At 33.1% G+C, this 16,629-nt stretch overlaps 1 protein-coding gene across 3 annotated transcripts in view; it reads left to right on the top strand.

Moving 5' to 3' along the window:
* Window positions 1-16,629, top strand: part of REV3L (REV3 like, DNA directed polymerase zeta catalytic subunit) — a 244,142-nt gene that overhangs the window by 164,280 nt on the left and 63,233 nt on the right. For all 3 annotated transcript variants that reach the window (XM_074187375.1, XM_074187376.1, XM_074187377.1), the window contains exons 19-21: window positions 5,849-5,964; window positions 8,725-8,843; window positions 14,489-14,607. In XM_074187375.1, coding sequence (XP_074043476.1) covers window positions 5,849-5,964; window positions 8,725-8,843; window positions 14,489-14,607 — 354 coding nt within the window. The remainder of the gene's footprint in view (window positions 1-5,848; window positions 5,965-8,724; window positions 8,844-14,488; window positions 14,608-16,629) is intronic.

Here is a 16,629-nt window from a genome sequence, read left to right as displayed (position 1 = left end):
CTCCAGAATCATGATTGTTCATTGCACCAATCAGAATTTTTAAGTATTTCTAAATTTTGTAGCTTTACAGTGTCATTTTTGCTTAAATTATTTCCTGGTTTGCTCACTTCATTCTGCATCAGTTTATACAAGTTTTCTCTGAATTCATCCCTTTTATCATTGCTAATAGCACAGTAGTATTCCATTACAATCATATAACAGAATTTATACAACCATTCCCCTACTTGATTGACATCCTCTCGCTTTCCATTTCTTTGACACTACAAAAAAATGATTATAAATATGTTTGTGTATGTAGGGGGTCTTTTTCTTCTTTCATAGATCTCTTTGGGTTATTATAGGCTTAGTAAGAGAGGTATCTCATGGGCAGAGGATATGCAGATTTTAATGACTTTTTGGCATAGCTCTTAATTGTTTTCCAAAATGAGTGGAATAAGTTCAGAGGCATTCCATCAGCAGTATGATCTATATTTGTTAAACTTACTCTTATAATACAATATTTCACTTTAATAGTTTGTGTTAATGGTTATTAACAGAAAAACACGAGGAAGATAATAAAAATAACCATGTATACTCCAAGATTGTAATTCTTTTTTAATTGATATTTTATTTTTCCAATTACATGTTATGAAAGTTTTTCAACATTCATCCACACACATGTACATATTTTTAAGTTATATAATTTCCTTATACCCACCCACCCCCTCTCAGCAGCAAACAATTTTGTGAATATTGTACATATATATATTTGTGTATTGCAGGTTTACAGATTAGTCATTTTCTGTTTGAGGAATTAGGATTAAGGGAAATAAAAAAAAATGATAGGAAAGAAAAACATAAGAGATATTTTTAAAAAGTGAATGTAGGGGCAGCTAGGTGGCACAGTGGATAAAGCACTGGCCCTGGAGTCAGGAGTATCTGGGTTCAAATCCGTTCTCAGACAATAATTACCTAGCTGTGTGGCCTTGGGCAAGCCACTTAACCTCATTGCCTTGCAGAAACCTTAAAAAAAAAAAGTGAATGTAATGTTCATTCATATTCTGTAGGGTTTTTTTTGGTTTGATTTAATTTGGTTTTTCTTCCTCAGGATATGGATAGCATTGTCCATAAGAGGTCTCCTAGGGTTGTCCTAGCTCTCTCCATCCCTCAGAGTTGTTCATCTCACAGTGTTGTTAATGTACAATGTTCTCTTGATTCTGCTCCCTTCGCTCAGCATCAGTTCTTGTAACTTGTTCCATGTTTCTCCAGAGTCCAACCTTTCTTATAGAACAATAGTACTCCAGGGGAGGCTAGGTAGAGCAGTAGATAGAGCACCGTGTCTGGAGTCAGGAGTACCTGAGTTCAAATCCAGCCTCAGACACTTAATAATTACCTAGCTGTGTGGCCTCGGGCAAGTCACTTAACCCCATTTGCCTTGCAAAAATAAATTAATGAATGAATTAATGAATAAATAAATAACATTTTAAAAAAGAACAATAGTACTCCATAACATTCATATACCATAACTTGTTCAGCCATCCCCAAATTGATAGGCATTCCTCAAATCCAATCAAGATAATAATTCTTACTAATCTTGGACATCTCAAGTCTTTATTAAAACTTCCATTCTAGGGGGTGGCTAGGTGGCACAGTGGATAGAGCACCAGCCCTGGAGTCTGGAGTACCTGCGTTCAAATCCAGTCTCAGACACTTAATAATTACCTAGCTGTGTGGCCTTGGGCAAGCCACTTAACCCCGTTTGCCTTGCAAAATCCTAAAAAAAAAAACCCTTCCATTGTTCATTAATTTAAGGTTTCTCTTCATTCCTTGGTTTAACATTTAATCATTTAACAACCTTAGACAAACTGGAAAATACCCCCTTAGAAGCTGAAGTTATTTAAATTATTACTTTAGCTTAAGCATTTTGTTACCTTAAGTTGCTTAGATTGCTTTTTAGTTAGTTAAACTATTTAAAGTTAGCTTATTTATACTTTATCTGGTTATATTTAAAGTATAGTTTCCCACCAAAAAGAAAAATACCGAAGTGGTATTATGCACAGAGAAAAAAATATCATGGGGGCTGGGCTTAGACTGAGCCATATGGCCTAAAAAAATATTTTTTTGAAAACCAAGAGAAGTGTTTTCTGCAAAATGATAAATTGAATTAAATGACACATCAAAACTGTTACTATCCATTGATTCTATAAAAAAGACTAAAGTAACATTCTTTTAGCTATAGGATTGTGTTGAATTCTTCACAGTATCCACACTGCTTTTCATTTTTTTCAGAGAAGCTGTCTGCAGCATATAAAGATTTCCAGTACCCACACTCCTGTTTCAGCCAACAGTACTAGCCAAAGGCACATAAGAACTTAAATCAATACCAATGTGTATGTGCATCAGCATATGCCCATTAAAGTCACTAGAAGTTGTATAGTTTTTTTCCTTTCTGATTAGGCATTTTCCCAATAGAAGGAATATCTTCCAGAATTGAGAATTCTGTCTATCTTGTTCAGGTGCAAAATTTTTCCTAAATGTTTTCTCTAAGAACCCAAATTATACCAGTGATTAAGAAAATATGGCAAATCTAAATTGTGAAAAGGAGCTTTGGGCTCTTATTAACAGACAAATACCTTATGAATAGTTGAAAGAGATGAAAAAATGTAAGTATTAAAATGTTAATTCCTCCACTAACTTTTCGGTTCTGTTTGCTAAAAGGCATATATATTCCCACGTATAATCCTTATGTGACAAAGGGCAAACACAGGGAAGCAAGTAATGTGGCAATGGAAGAGCCACCATGGGACCAGGGAGTGCTTCATTACATGTAAAGATTCCTGAAAGGATTAGAACTTAATTCATTAAATTTTTAGATATATATAAAACATAGAAACTATCTAACAGTTTGACTGGTTTGGTCTATTGCCTCTAAGATATGCCTCTATATGATCTGCTTAATCTCTGGTGTCATTGTTTTTAGCTTTTTTTGGGTGGGGTGTGGATATCAGACAGGATTTTGTAGGCCCTGCCATAGTATCCTAAGACCTGGAGATCCCTGGGCCTAAAAACAAATAGAAGAAAGAGGTAAATGACCAAACTGTAAGGGAAGATCTCTATTCTGACACTTTGAAACACATTCTCAATGTGTGAGCTTTATTCATCATCCTTGCTCTTTCACTAAACCCAGCCTATACCTTACCAAATCTCTTATTATTTTGGGAACAGAAGTCTCAGTAGTAGATGCAAAGCCTAAGAAGGCTTACAAAGTATAAGTGAAGTGAAATGCAACATTTTGAGACTTGATTGGTGTAAAGAAGCAGTTTCACTGTCAGAAGCAAGAATGAACAACCAGACAGTAGGTTCTTTCAAAGAAGATGAATGCAATAAATCACCCTCTTAAAGTAGATTCTATTTAATATGTTTAGTCCTTAGAGTCCTACAAATCATAGTTCTATTGCCTTCTCATTGTCTTTTCCTTTGGTAAGCCCCTCAAATGATAGACACTCAGTAAATGCTTATTGAATAATACAACTGTGCTCTCGACTTTATACAATTATCATTTTAACTTATATAAAAGTGAATTTTTTTTCTTTTGAAATAATTTGCCATCTAATCACATCTACATACTCATTTTCTTAAAATTCATGTTGGGGTCCCTCTTATTAGAGTTAAATAAAGCCAAGATGACACTTCAATACTTAAGGCATTTTTAAGATTCAAATATTAAGTGATTGATATTAAAAGAATCATGTTTAAACAACTACAACAATGTCTTTAATATTCCTATAAGTCCTCTTAATACATTGTGTAATAGACATTTTATCATCTGGTGATCTGCCTACAATCAGATACTTACTCAGCAACCAAATTAAACCTGCCACACCAACAAATTGCTGTATAGAATAAATATACTGAATATATCTGAGTGTTGAAGGTATTATAAAATCTAATTCAAGGTGGACTCTATTCTATAATCTCTCCTTTTGTGGAAATATTTTCCTTTCTTTTGAGCTTATAATTTAACAAAAATACATAATTTTTATAACATTTAATTTGTCTTCCTTTAAAAAAATAAGAATTCTTCAAACCTAAGTCAGAATTAGTGTGAAATTTCCAAGGGAATTTCAGATAGAGAAGCACAGCTGAACTGCCTTAAGTTTAACAGAGAATTCTCTTTATAACTATTGTCACCTTAGCCTTCCCAAGGGCCCACATCAATCTTTGTTCTCAACTGTTTCAGTGCCTGACTTTCTCCCTTTCCTATTATTTTTCACTTAACTCTATCATAACCAATCATCCCTTCGGACTAGTTACAATTTTAATTTATTCTTCAATATGAAAATATGGACATTTCTGAAATGAAGTGAAAATAAAATTGTTAATATTTTTTCTCTTTCTAAAGCATCAAATATTTGGAAAATAAAGGGATGTGGTAATGATGTTTAGCATAGGATATAGTATGATTAAAGAGTAACCATGTCCAAAAATTATTTCTTTTTCTTCAATTTGAGGTTCATCACATCTCTGAGGAGGTAGGTAATACACTTAATGTTAAGTATTCTGGAGACATGGTTATTTGTTTTATTTATCAAAGTTCTTAAATCTTTCAAAGTTTTTCTTTGCAGAGTTGTTTGCCTTGTATAAAATAGTTCTTTTGAGTCTGCTCACTCAAATCAGTATCAGATCGTATTAGCCAAGATTTTCTACAATCATCTTTGTCATTGTTTCTTAAGGCTCAATAATATTCATAACATGTCTGTATGACAGTTTGTCCAGCTAGTCCCCAGTTGATGGACACTTTCTCAGATTCTTTGCTTTTCTTCTGCACTTTCCCTCTCCTGATTCCTCTCCCCTGATTCAGAATAAAGAAGTTTGTTTTGCCTGCAACTATTTCCTCTCAAATATTATCAATATTTTAAAACCGCCCCTATTCCTTGTTTCCCCCCAATCCCAACATGTTTCTCTGTTGTTTGTCATATTTCTACATGAAATGTGTGTTTAGCCCTCCTTTGTCCATTTCAGTTAAGAGTGATCTCTGATACCTGTTTCCCCATATTTGTATACCCTTTTTCTCATGAACCCCAATTAAGAGGAAATGGCGAGCTCTACTTGTTCTTCTTTTTTACAGTAGTATATTCCTTTTATCATCCATTCTCTTTCACCTCTTTAAATTCTCAGAAAATAACCAACCCACTCCCTCCTTTCAGACTTTATATTTTTCTTAATTTAACTCTCTCAATAACCTTAAAGATAATAACGCCTAGTACACTTTTTTCTTCTCCCCCTTTTATTGTATTTTAGTATGTTACACTATATTACCATGCAACCCTTCAAGGTTTCTCTTGATTTCTTGATTTCTTGATGCTTTTTTTTTCACCCCATAGTTCTTATTCATCTCTTACATTTTTATCAGAAATTCTTAAGGGCATCTATGTGGCACAGTAGATAGAGCACTGGCCCTGGAGTCAGGAAGACCTGAGTTCAAATCCAGATTCAGACATTTAATACTTACTTAGCTCTGAACCTTGGGCAAGACACTTAACTTCGTTGCCTTGCAAAAACCAAAAATAAAATGAAATGAAATGAAAATCCTTTGTTGGATGAAAGGCACGTTTGTTTCCCTGTAGAATTGTTCGCAGTTGCAAAATATTGTTCTTGGTTGTAACTCTTTAGGCTCTAAGCATCCATGTTTACCTAATTTTAAAACATAGATAATTAGCATTTCTTATCAGTACATAAATTCTAGAAAATTATACTTAACAGAATTTTGTAAAAGTCAAGTTTTTGTTGAACTTAACAGATTCTTATACAAGGCATATTTAGAATTAAATTAGTTTGATTCCTATATAATTTGTTGCTTTTTCTTTAGGTATGATCCTGATATTCTGTTAGGATATGAAATTCAGATGCATTCCTGGGGCTACCTCTTACAGAGGGCTGCTGCATTAAGTGTTGACTTATGTCAGATGATCTCCCGTGTTCCAGGTATTGTGAATCTATGGTAGCTTAGATGTATAACAAGTTAAAAGGTAAATAGAAGAAGAAATTGAAAAGTGCCATTTTGCTTAAAATCAAATTTTCCCTGTTTCCCAACTTTGTTCTATTGGCAAAAAAAAGGCACCATAAATTGTATTATTTTCATGTACCAGTCTAAAGGAATATCTGAATTTGAAGATTATTTCTCAGAAGTCCTAATTCTGATCAAACTTATTTAAGTTTCTTTTAATACGCCACATTAGAGTAGATACTCCTTGGAGATCAGAAAACAGGTTGAAAAGCTGAATTGGTAATAAAACTGGTCTCTGATAGGAATTAGAGAAGAGATGACTTCAATAAAACAAGAAAAGTTGGTGAGTGTAAAAATCTAGAATAGCAAATACTTCTGAGTTTCATGAGAAGCCAGTTCTATTGAATTGAATGAATTCTATTTCTTATTTTGCTATCAGAATTTTCTTTGATCATAGAATTTTTTTTGAATCAAGAAGATGGGTGTTTTGCTTCAACCACATATTATAAAAGAAGGAAGCTTAGTGTAGTGAAAAAAAAGCACCAGACTAGAGTCAGGAAACCTGAGTTGACATGCTAGCTCTTACACTTCCATAACTATTTCACCTTGGGCTGGTTATTAACCATGATTTCGTCTGTAAAATGAGCACAAAAATTGTTACACTTTCCACCTCACAAAGTGAACTACTTTGGAAAAAGTACAAAACTTAGACCTTTGCCCCCAGGAAGTCAGAGACAAAAAATATGCCAATATAGTCATGGCAGCATTTTCTGTGTTAGCAGAGATCTAGGAAAGGAAACAGGTGTTCATGAATTGAAAAATGGTTAAAGAAATTATAGACCATGAATGTATTGGGTATCACTGTAATATAAGAAGCAGTAAATCAGAAGAATTCAGAAGATCATGAGAAGACTTCTATAAGCTGAAGCAGAAAGAAACAGGAAGCAAGAAGACCTGGGTTCACATCTCACTCCAGTCACTTACTACAAAAAGATCCCAGAGGTGGGGCTTTGAATTGTCTAGTACTGGATATATTTGGCAGGCTGAGTGTGTTGGTTGTCTTTGCTGAATTTTTTTTTTAATCTTTGTTGCAACAAACAGTTCACTCCATGGGGGCAAGGGATGAATATTCAGAATGAATGTGATAGAAAGGCAAAAGTATCAGAAATAAAATTAAGGATCTTGGTTAAGATATGATGGTATCCAATTCTGACTCCTTTTTCCTTAGGTTATAACTTAATAATCAAAAAACTTAAGGCAGTGATTCAAATTTTTTCCTTAATAAGTACACCGTTTCTGACCCTGATAGCAACCTCTCTTTTTTACTTCTTTCCTAACTGGGAAGAAGGATATGAAATGAGCCTTCCTACATGATACAGGATTCTTCACATTGAATTAGAACTGCGTCCTTGATACTAAAATAGTTTAAATATTAGAATTTCCTATTAAGGGAGAGTAGAGCATCTCCTGTTAGTGAAGATACTTAATGCTAATCCCTTCAATAACTACTAGTGAATCTAGGGATTCCATTTCTGCCCTATCAGTTTTCCAGGTGCTATTACAAATCTAACTGTTAACTAACACTGGTGGCAAGAAGGAAAACTTTATTAAAGCATCTCTGTTCCTTAAAATCAGATGCAGAACTCTATTTTCTATTGAGATGAATTATTCCCCTTTTCAGTTCACTACAGAAAATGTGTCTCCTGAAGTATCTTTACCCAGATTTCAGAGCAGTATTCCTGATATTGACCTCATCAATTTGCCAAGAACACGGACCTTGATTCCATTCTTTGTTCTTCTACATATTAGTCTTACAGCTTTGATGGCAATTACTTCTCTAACAGAAGAACTTCTAACAGTGAGAGTGGTTAATAAGCACTAGAGAATTTGGTTAAAGCAAATTAAATCGTCTCTGCTCCAAAAACATTTTTAAATGGCATTTTTCCCATTGATGTCCCCTTGACTTATATAGTTTGTTCATATGCCAAAAAAAACCTAATAATTCTAACAATCTCATGAGTCTGTTAGAATAAAATGAAATTATCTGTGCAGATACACATTAAAAAATTATGAATTGGAGCAGCTATGTGGCACAGTGGATAGAGCACCAATCTGGTATCAGGAGGACCTGAGTGAGTTCAACTCCAGACTCAGACACTTAATATTTACTTAGCTGTGTGATCTTGGCAAGTCACCTAACCCCATTGCCTTAACAAAAACCAAAAAAAAAAAAAAAAAAATTATAAACCATTGTGTGTATATGTAACGTTTTTTTTAAAACCAGCCTTCTTACCTTTAAAATGGGAATAATTCTAGCACTCACTATCCAGATTTGTAGTTAGCATCAAGTGAGATCATAATTATAAAATGCTTACTTAACCCAGGACCTTAAGACATGTAGTAGGTACAACATAAATGTGAGCAATTATTATTTAACAATTATCAAAATAGAACACTTCTACATTTTGGGGTGAGTATAAAGAAGCAAGGAAAATGACCAGAAGTAAAAGAAAAAAGGTTCTGTTTTTAAGAGTATAAAAAATTATATAAAATTTTTGCATATTATAGTTTCCATGGTTAAGCAGAAATTTTTCCACTGAGAAGTAAACTATCCTCTGTTCAGAAATAGTTTATTGGTTGCATCCAGCCAAAGACATTTTAAAAATTTATCCTAATTCTATTGGGGATGACTTTTTTGCTTGAACATGGCCTAATGGAGTGTCTTTTCAATTCTGTAGATGACAAAATAGAGAACAGATTTGCTACTGAAAGAGATGAGTATGGATCAGATACAATGAGTGAGATAAACATTGTTGGGCGGATCACATTAAATCTTTGGAGAATCATGAGAAATGAGGTAAAATGCTTTATCTAAAAATTAACTTTAAAAAGTTACAATAAAATTTTTTGTGTGTGTGTGTATAGAGTATGCAACTTTTATGCTTTTTTCATGTTCAAGTGGAATTTTTAAAAATATGTACAAATAAGGGGCGGCTAGGTGGTGCAGTGGATAAAGCATCAGCCCTGGAGTCAGGAGTACCTGGGTTTAAATCTGGTCTCAAATGCTTAATAATTACCTAGCTGTGTGGCCTTGGGCAAGCCACTTAACCCCATTTGCCTTGCAAAAACCCCCCAAAAAATGTACAAATAATATTACTTTTAGTATTGCAAAATTACACTTAGACTATCATTTTCTTTTTTTTCTGAGCTTAAGAACTAAAATAAGCATTTCCATAACATAGTAGAATAAGAAAAAAAGATAATCACACATAAAACTAAATCTAATATGCTCAACGTGCTATTCCCATTAAATATTTGATAAAGTTATAATGTAACTTTTTTCTCCCAAGAACTATTTGAACAAAATTATGAAACAAACTTTTTATACAAAAGAAATGTTTTAAATAATTGGAGGAATTAATTGTTCATGGGAAGGCAGGGCCAATATAATAAAAATGAGAATTTTACCTAAACTAATTTACATATTCAATGCCATCCCTAAACTTAATTACCGAAAAATTATTTTACTGAGTTAGAAAAAATAAGCAAAATTCATTTGGAAGAACAAAAGGTCAAGAATATAAAAGGAACTAATGAAAAAAAATGTAAAGAAGGAAGGTTTAGCAATACCAGATCTAAAAACTATAGTTCAAAACTATCTGGTATTGGCTAAGAAAAAGAAAGGTAGATCAGTGGAAAACAGTAGACATACAATTTATAGCAGGAAATGACTTGTAGCATTGTGTTTGACAAGTGTAAAGACTTAAGTTTGGGGGATAAGAATTCATTATTTGTTAAAATTAATGGGAAAGCTGGGCAGAAATTGGACATAGACCAATATCTTACACTGTTTACCTTCAAGATACAGTTACTATGCATACATGACCTAGATATAAAGAAAGATATTACAAGAAAATTTGAAAAAGAACTAGATATATGTTTCCTGTCAGACTCATGAATAGTAAACAATTTATGAATAAACAAAATGAAATAAAGTGTAGAATGAGGTATATAAAGTAGATAATTTCAATCACATAAAATTAAATAGGTTTTGTACAAATAAAACAAATGTAGTCCAGGTTAGAAGGAAAGCAGAAAATTGGGGAGAAATTTATAGAAAGTTTCTCAGATAAAAGTCTCATATTGCAAATATGTGGAGAACTTTGTCAAATCTATAAGAATCAGTCATTCCCCAATTGATAAATGGTCAAAGTACATGAATAGGCAGTTTTCTAATGAAGAAATCAAACCAAATCATTATTGATTAGATAAATGCAAACTAAAACTATCTTGAAATATCATTTGACACCTTTCAGATTCACTAAAATAATTAGAGAAACCAACAGATATTGGATGGGATGTGGAAAAATTGAGACACTAATTCATTATTGGAAGAATCGATCTAAACATTTTGAAGTGCAATCTGGTATTATGCCCAAATAATTATTAAACTGCCTATACCCAGCAATATCATTACTAGGAGTATTTCCAGAATAAAATGAAAGGAACCTATATATTCTAAAATATTTATAAGCATTCTCATGATGCATGTCAACTGGTGAACTGAGTTTCATTTTCTTACTGATTTCTAATTTTTGTTTCTGAAGTATCTTAGAAATAGTCTGTAGAACTTGTGTGCTTTTATTACATAACAAATATTTTAAACTTTCATCATGTTCCTTTTTTCTTACTCTATAGTACTGCACTCCTTAAATAGCAACCCAGACAAGTTATCTTGACCTTCTCATTTCATTATATTTTGAAAATTATAAACTGTTTTCAGCAAGAACTAAACAGTGAGAGTATTTGAGTACTAAAGCATTCTGTTAAGACAAAGTAGAGCATCTCTACTCCTAGAAATTTTTCCATTTATGATATCTTTGTCATATATAAGAATTGCATATACTTTGCATGAATTCAAAAATTGTTTGTCTTCTTATATTCTTATTTTTGTTAACCAGTCACTTTGGAAAATTAAAGAGAAAGAAAGAAGAGAGAGACAGAATAAAGAATTCCCAAAATTTCAAATGATTAGGTCTTAAATTATATTAGTTATACACATGAAGTAAGAAATACCTTCAGTGGAAAATTCTCATTGTTCAAAATGATTGAGTTCCTGACCTAAATGCCCTCGGTGTTGTTGATAACAATTAAAAACATTGATATGCAGAAGCACACATTTTTAGTATCTTTTTCTTTCTAGTATTCTTGGATTACCTTCCATTTTCCTTCCCTTCAATTCCCATACAATCACCCCGAACTGCTTTTCAAATAAATAGCAAACTCACTATCCTGAGACATACTGAACAATTGGCTTTTCAAGAATTATGCCTTTCATTTGAGTGAGAATGCATGATAATTATATTTGTCTGTATAGGAAAGACCTGTTCTATTCTTTTCTCCTACTTGGCTTCTATTCTTTTCCCCCTTTTTCCCCTTTCTGAAGTATGCATTTAATTTGTTTGATCTCTTCCAAATCTATATCTTAGAAGCATCTCCTTTTTCCATTTGCATTTGGCACATATTTTCTTTACTACTAGAAGAAAGAGAATCCAAAGGAATAGATAACTTTATTATGATTCAGTGTATTTTAATAGATTTCAAAACAGAACCATACTCAATTATTTTTTTAAAAAGATATTTATAAAAAAATTGAGGGATGAAATAGCAGAATTATATTGTTTTGTTCATAGTCTCCAATTGCACATAATGAGCTGTGATAATTTTAAAATATTCCTTGGAATGAACACATGCATTACTGATGACAACAGAACTGAGCAATTTATCAAAGGATTCTTTGCTTGCTTTGAGGCAAAATGCAACAAGCTAGGTCATTTATATCAAATTTTGCCCAGGTTATTGAATCATTGAGTAAAGAGCTTTAAAAACTTGGGACTTTTCATAGGAATTTCTGGAATATCAAAAGTCAGAATAAATATTCCTGAGCAATTTAAATAACAACTGTTATGGAATATATATGTAACAATGTACAATGTATAACAGATTATTTGTTCTCCTAGGTTGGGGGGGAAAGGAAGGGGGGGAGAAAACTACAAAAATGAATAGTGAAAATTATCTTTACATATAATTGAAAAAATACATAAACAAATTTATTAAACAGCAGACATAAATTAATTCCTTTGTCTTTATCAGCAGTGGAACATCAAAAAAATGTGTGAATATTGGGAATTAAAAAATTATCATTCTTCTTGGAATCACTAAAAAAGATTGACAGTTTTCACAGTAGCAAAAAATCCTTCAAACTACTTGGCATTTCCCCTTTGAACATAGTGGGAGTTGACCTAGTAGTATCAATCAGTGAGTCAATCAACCAGTATTTAATTAGTCAACCACTAGGTCACACCCAGTGTGATATGCTAGGGCTGATACAACAAATGAAACAAACCCTATTTTCAAGGCACTTCTAATGAGGAAGACAAGAAAGATGCATATGTGTGTATATAAAGGATAAATGCAAAGTAATTAATAAAAGGTATTTTGAGAGAGAATTCACTAGGAGGTGAGGAGATCAGAAAAAGCTTCTCAAAAAGGTGATGCCTGAGTTGTATCAGTGAGGAGATAATACATTCCAGGCTTGGAGAGAACCATTGTAAAAATCACAAAGATGGAAGATGTGATGTCATATGTGAGGAACAAAGAGAAGACAGTTTTGCTATTCTGGATCTTCTTGGGGTAGTGATCTTTAATGGATCTCAACTCAGGAATCATCTGGAGTCAAAGCTTTTCAAGCCTAGAGAAAGCATTGAGTAGGAAAAGGCTCTCTAGGTCCTTTCTGGATGTAAAATGGTTCACCCATAGACTCTTAGCTATCACCTACTTGGCTTGCAAAACATTTGTTCAGTGATCTATTCTACAATTTTTACACACACACACACACACACACAAATCAAACTCATCAGCTTATAGCTTAGAGAATTTTCTCCCTCTTCCTGAAAATTAGAGCATTGTCTTTCTTTAGTCTTGTAACACATTTCACATTTTGTAAAATGCCTCAAAGATAATCAGCTTCAATAATAATGTCTGCAAATTCTTTCAAATTCTTTGGAAATAGTTTATTCAGCTTAGGTATCTTGAACTTAGAGTGAATTGGTCATTCTTTTTTGATCTGCTCAGTTCCCTCATAACCATTGTCCTAGCCTTTTCGGTATAAAGATTGTTCTCTTTAATAGAGAAAACAGAAATTACTGAAGTTGAAAATTTCTTTTCTTTCACCTGTTATCCCAAATATCAGGGCAAATCTATCTTTGGTCTTACCCCCTCCTTAAAAAATTATTGATAGTGGTGTTCAAAGTACTGGCTCATCTTGAGACTTGGTCTTCCTAATATGTTGTAGGACTGTGCCAATGTTTTGTGCCCACACTCATATTTTTTGACCTTTTAAAATCTGAGTGCTCTATGGTTCCCATTAGTCTCTTTAAATACCTCTCCTCTGTTTTCCTCATTAAGACCATCTTAAAATGATCTTATCAGAATACTTACTATGATTTTATCAGAATTCCATTGTTTAGAGCCAATTTTTTTTTCAGTATTTGTACCAAGAACTCAACACTCTCTTTTCCCTGAACCTTCTAAGATCTGCTCTCCAAAAAATCTAATGTTCCTCTTTTGAAGGAACGTTTCATAATTTTCACTTTGCCAAACTATTTTTCTTCATGGATCAGACTGAAATTCAGATTAGTGATTCTTTTTCCTTGTTTCCTTTACTTTCTGAAAGATGAAATTATCAAAAAGGAAAATCAAGAATTTAGGTAATCTGATATGAACACAGAGAGACCTGCAGCAGATATCTTCACTAAGTCCCCCATCCCAGTTGCCTCTTGCTTCCCTGCTATTTCTGCCTCAATAACTCCCTATCACAGTGCTCCAGTGACTGAGCCTTCTTTTGTAGTATATTCCCAAATACCACCTCTCCTTCACCTTCCTTTGAGGACATGCCTTGCCCTCTTTGTCATAGTTCCAAACAGCTGCCTTCTTCACAACTGTCATCCCTATGTTCTCTTCAAGGGCAGGTTAACAAATCATTCAACATCAATCCACCTTTCATCTGGACATTTTACAAGTGGTTAGATATTGATGACATTTTCTTCCTTACTTGTCTTAAGAAAACAAGGCAGAACAAAATCAAACACAAAATTAGAGGTCTGGTTACTAAAGCAGCTCCGGAACAAAGTCACTTTTATTTGGCACATCTCAAAAGTTCATCTAATTCCTAATACCATAAGAAAACAACCCTGGAAATGATACAAAAATAACTTAATGGCATTTGGGAGTGAAATACTTTTTATTCTAATTTAAACATTATTTTAATTAGAATATGATTTGAATTTTATTTGAATTTGTTTCAGGGATATACAAAGTTACTGTTAAATGTGATTTTTAAATCTATCACTAAAGCAGTATATGAAACCTTCCAGATTGAATATGACATTTAAATATCCATTTAAATATAGAAACATTGTAATAATTACTTAATTTTTCCAGGTGGCTCTAACTAACTATACATTTGAAAATGTGAGTTTTCATATTCTTCACCAACGTTTTCCTCTCTTCACATTTCGTGTATTGTCTGATTGGTTTGATAACAAGACAGATCTATACAGGTAATGTGTTTCATTTCTTTTGGGGAGAATATTGTCTTTGTCATTTATATTAAATTTTTTAAGGAAATGTTTGCTATGTTTGTTAACTACAGAGAAAAAGTTGCTAAGATGATGGGAACCTAATTTTGAAGTGAATGAAATCTGCTTATTAAATTTCAAGAGACCTCAGGGTGGAGAGATCCAAGATCCCTTAATAAGACTTGAATATGCTCAGAAAGTTACATATTTGATATTTCCTTTCTTTGATGTTTATATCTCTGAGGTGCTATCCATAACTAAGGCAAAATTATAAGAAACAAAAGTCTTCACATGAATTCATTATTGAAATACAAACATGGGAACCCAAATGACAATAATAAATAAAAACAGAAGTTCAACCTGAAGCCATTTAATATAAAAATGATGATTGACAGCATTGTGATGATTTAATGTGTTCCAGAATTAAATATCAGTTCTAAGTGTCTCTGAACAGAAGGTGATAATGAGTATATTCTATTTATAGAAATGATAATATCAAAAAACAGGCTTAAATTAAAAATTGAGCAGGGAAGTAGAAGACCATTTGACTTTATGGTGCTGTAATACATTACACAGGGAGATCATATACCTTTTTTTTAGCACATTGGCAATACGGTGACTAGTTGTGGCCCTTCTGTGTTCTTTCCTACTTTGTGTTTCCTTAGAATGCAGAAGCTTCTTTGCTTTATACAATTATTCACCTGATAAGTTTTATAAAAAAAAGTTGTCTGTAAATTGTTATTTGAAGTATACCAAAGAAAATTGCTAGTCAAAAAACTGTATCTTGTATAGCAGATGATTGCCACAATTATCTTTTTATGGATCTCTATGCCTTTCAATTTCTAAATGTATTTGTATTCTAATTTTTTTAATAAGTCAAAATTTGTTTGAGATTCAGATGATTTTTTTTTACATAGAACTATTATTAGAGATGTTTCTTGACTGGTCCACAAAAGCTCACAAAACTTATGCCCAAATTTGTAGAATTATTACAGCTGGCCTGAGCCCTAGGCAATGGGAGCAAAGACTTTGTTAAGATTCCTTGGAGGGGGCGGTTAGGTGGTGCAGTGGATAAAGCACCTGCACTGGAGTCAGGAGTACCTGGGTTCAAATCTGGTCTCAAACAATAATTACCTAGCTGTGTGGCCTTGGGCACGCCATTAACCCCATTTGCCTTGCAAAAAAAAAGAAGATTCCATGTGGGGGGCTAGGTGGCGCAGTAGATAGAGCACCCACTCCTGAGTTCAAATCCGGCCTCAGACACTTAATTATAATTACCTAGCTGTGTGGCCTTGGGCAAGCCACTTAGCCCAGTTTGCCTTGCAAAAATCCTAAAAAAAGAAAGAAGAAGATTCCATAGCAACTTCAAGTTATTTTTCCTGAATTTCTAATCTTTCACCATTTCTGACCCCAAAGGTTCTCCCTAACTTAAAACTTCTTTACGAAAAGCTCCCACACTCCCATTTTTATGGTAGTAATTTGCCTGAAGATGTTACCAAAAAGAGGAAATGGAAGAGGATTGAAAAGATCTCTAATAGTCATTTGTATTATATAGGTTGGACTTTATTCAAGTATACTTGTTCTCTGAGCGAAGAGATTTTGTAATGAGCTTGGGGTAATACACACACACACACACACACACACACACACACACACACACACACACACACACATATATGTCAGTTTGGGTACTCCATCCCTTCATCTGTCATTAAATAAGTGCTAGATAGTCATCAAGAGTTGCTATGAAAAAAAAAGTTTGGTTTGACCAGAAGTTCTACACTACAGCCTATCTTCTATTTTAATTGAATCTATTAAGTTATATGCCCAACACGGAATTTATATTTTGAGTGGGGAGCAACATAAAATCAAATAAGTCTAAAATATTTTAAAATAAATACAATATAATTTTGAATGAAGAGATAGAAAAATCCAACATCTAAGTAAATTAGGACAAGCCTCATATAGGAAGACTGAGATGTGAAAGAGGAAAGCTAAGAATTT

Source organism: Macrotis lagotis, chromosome 5 (genome assembly GCF_037893015.1).
Source record: "Macrotis lagotis isolate mMagLag1 chromosome 5, bilby.v1.9.chrom.fasta, whole genome shotgun sequence".
Classification (NCBI taxonomy): domain Eukaryota; kingdom Metazoa; phylum Chordata; class Mammalia; order Peramelemorphia; family Peramelidae; genus Macrotis; species Macrotis lagotis.
The sequence above is the reverse complement of the archived record's forward strand: the minus strand, read 5'-3'. Positions and strand labels throughout refer to the sequence as shown.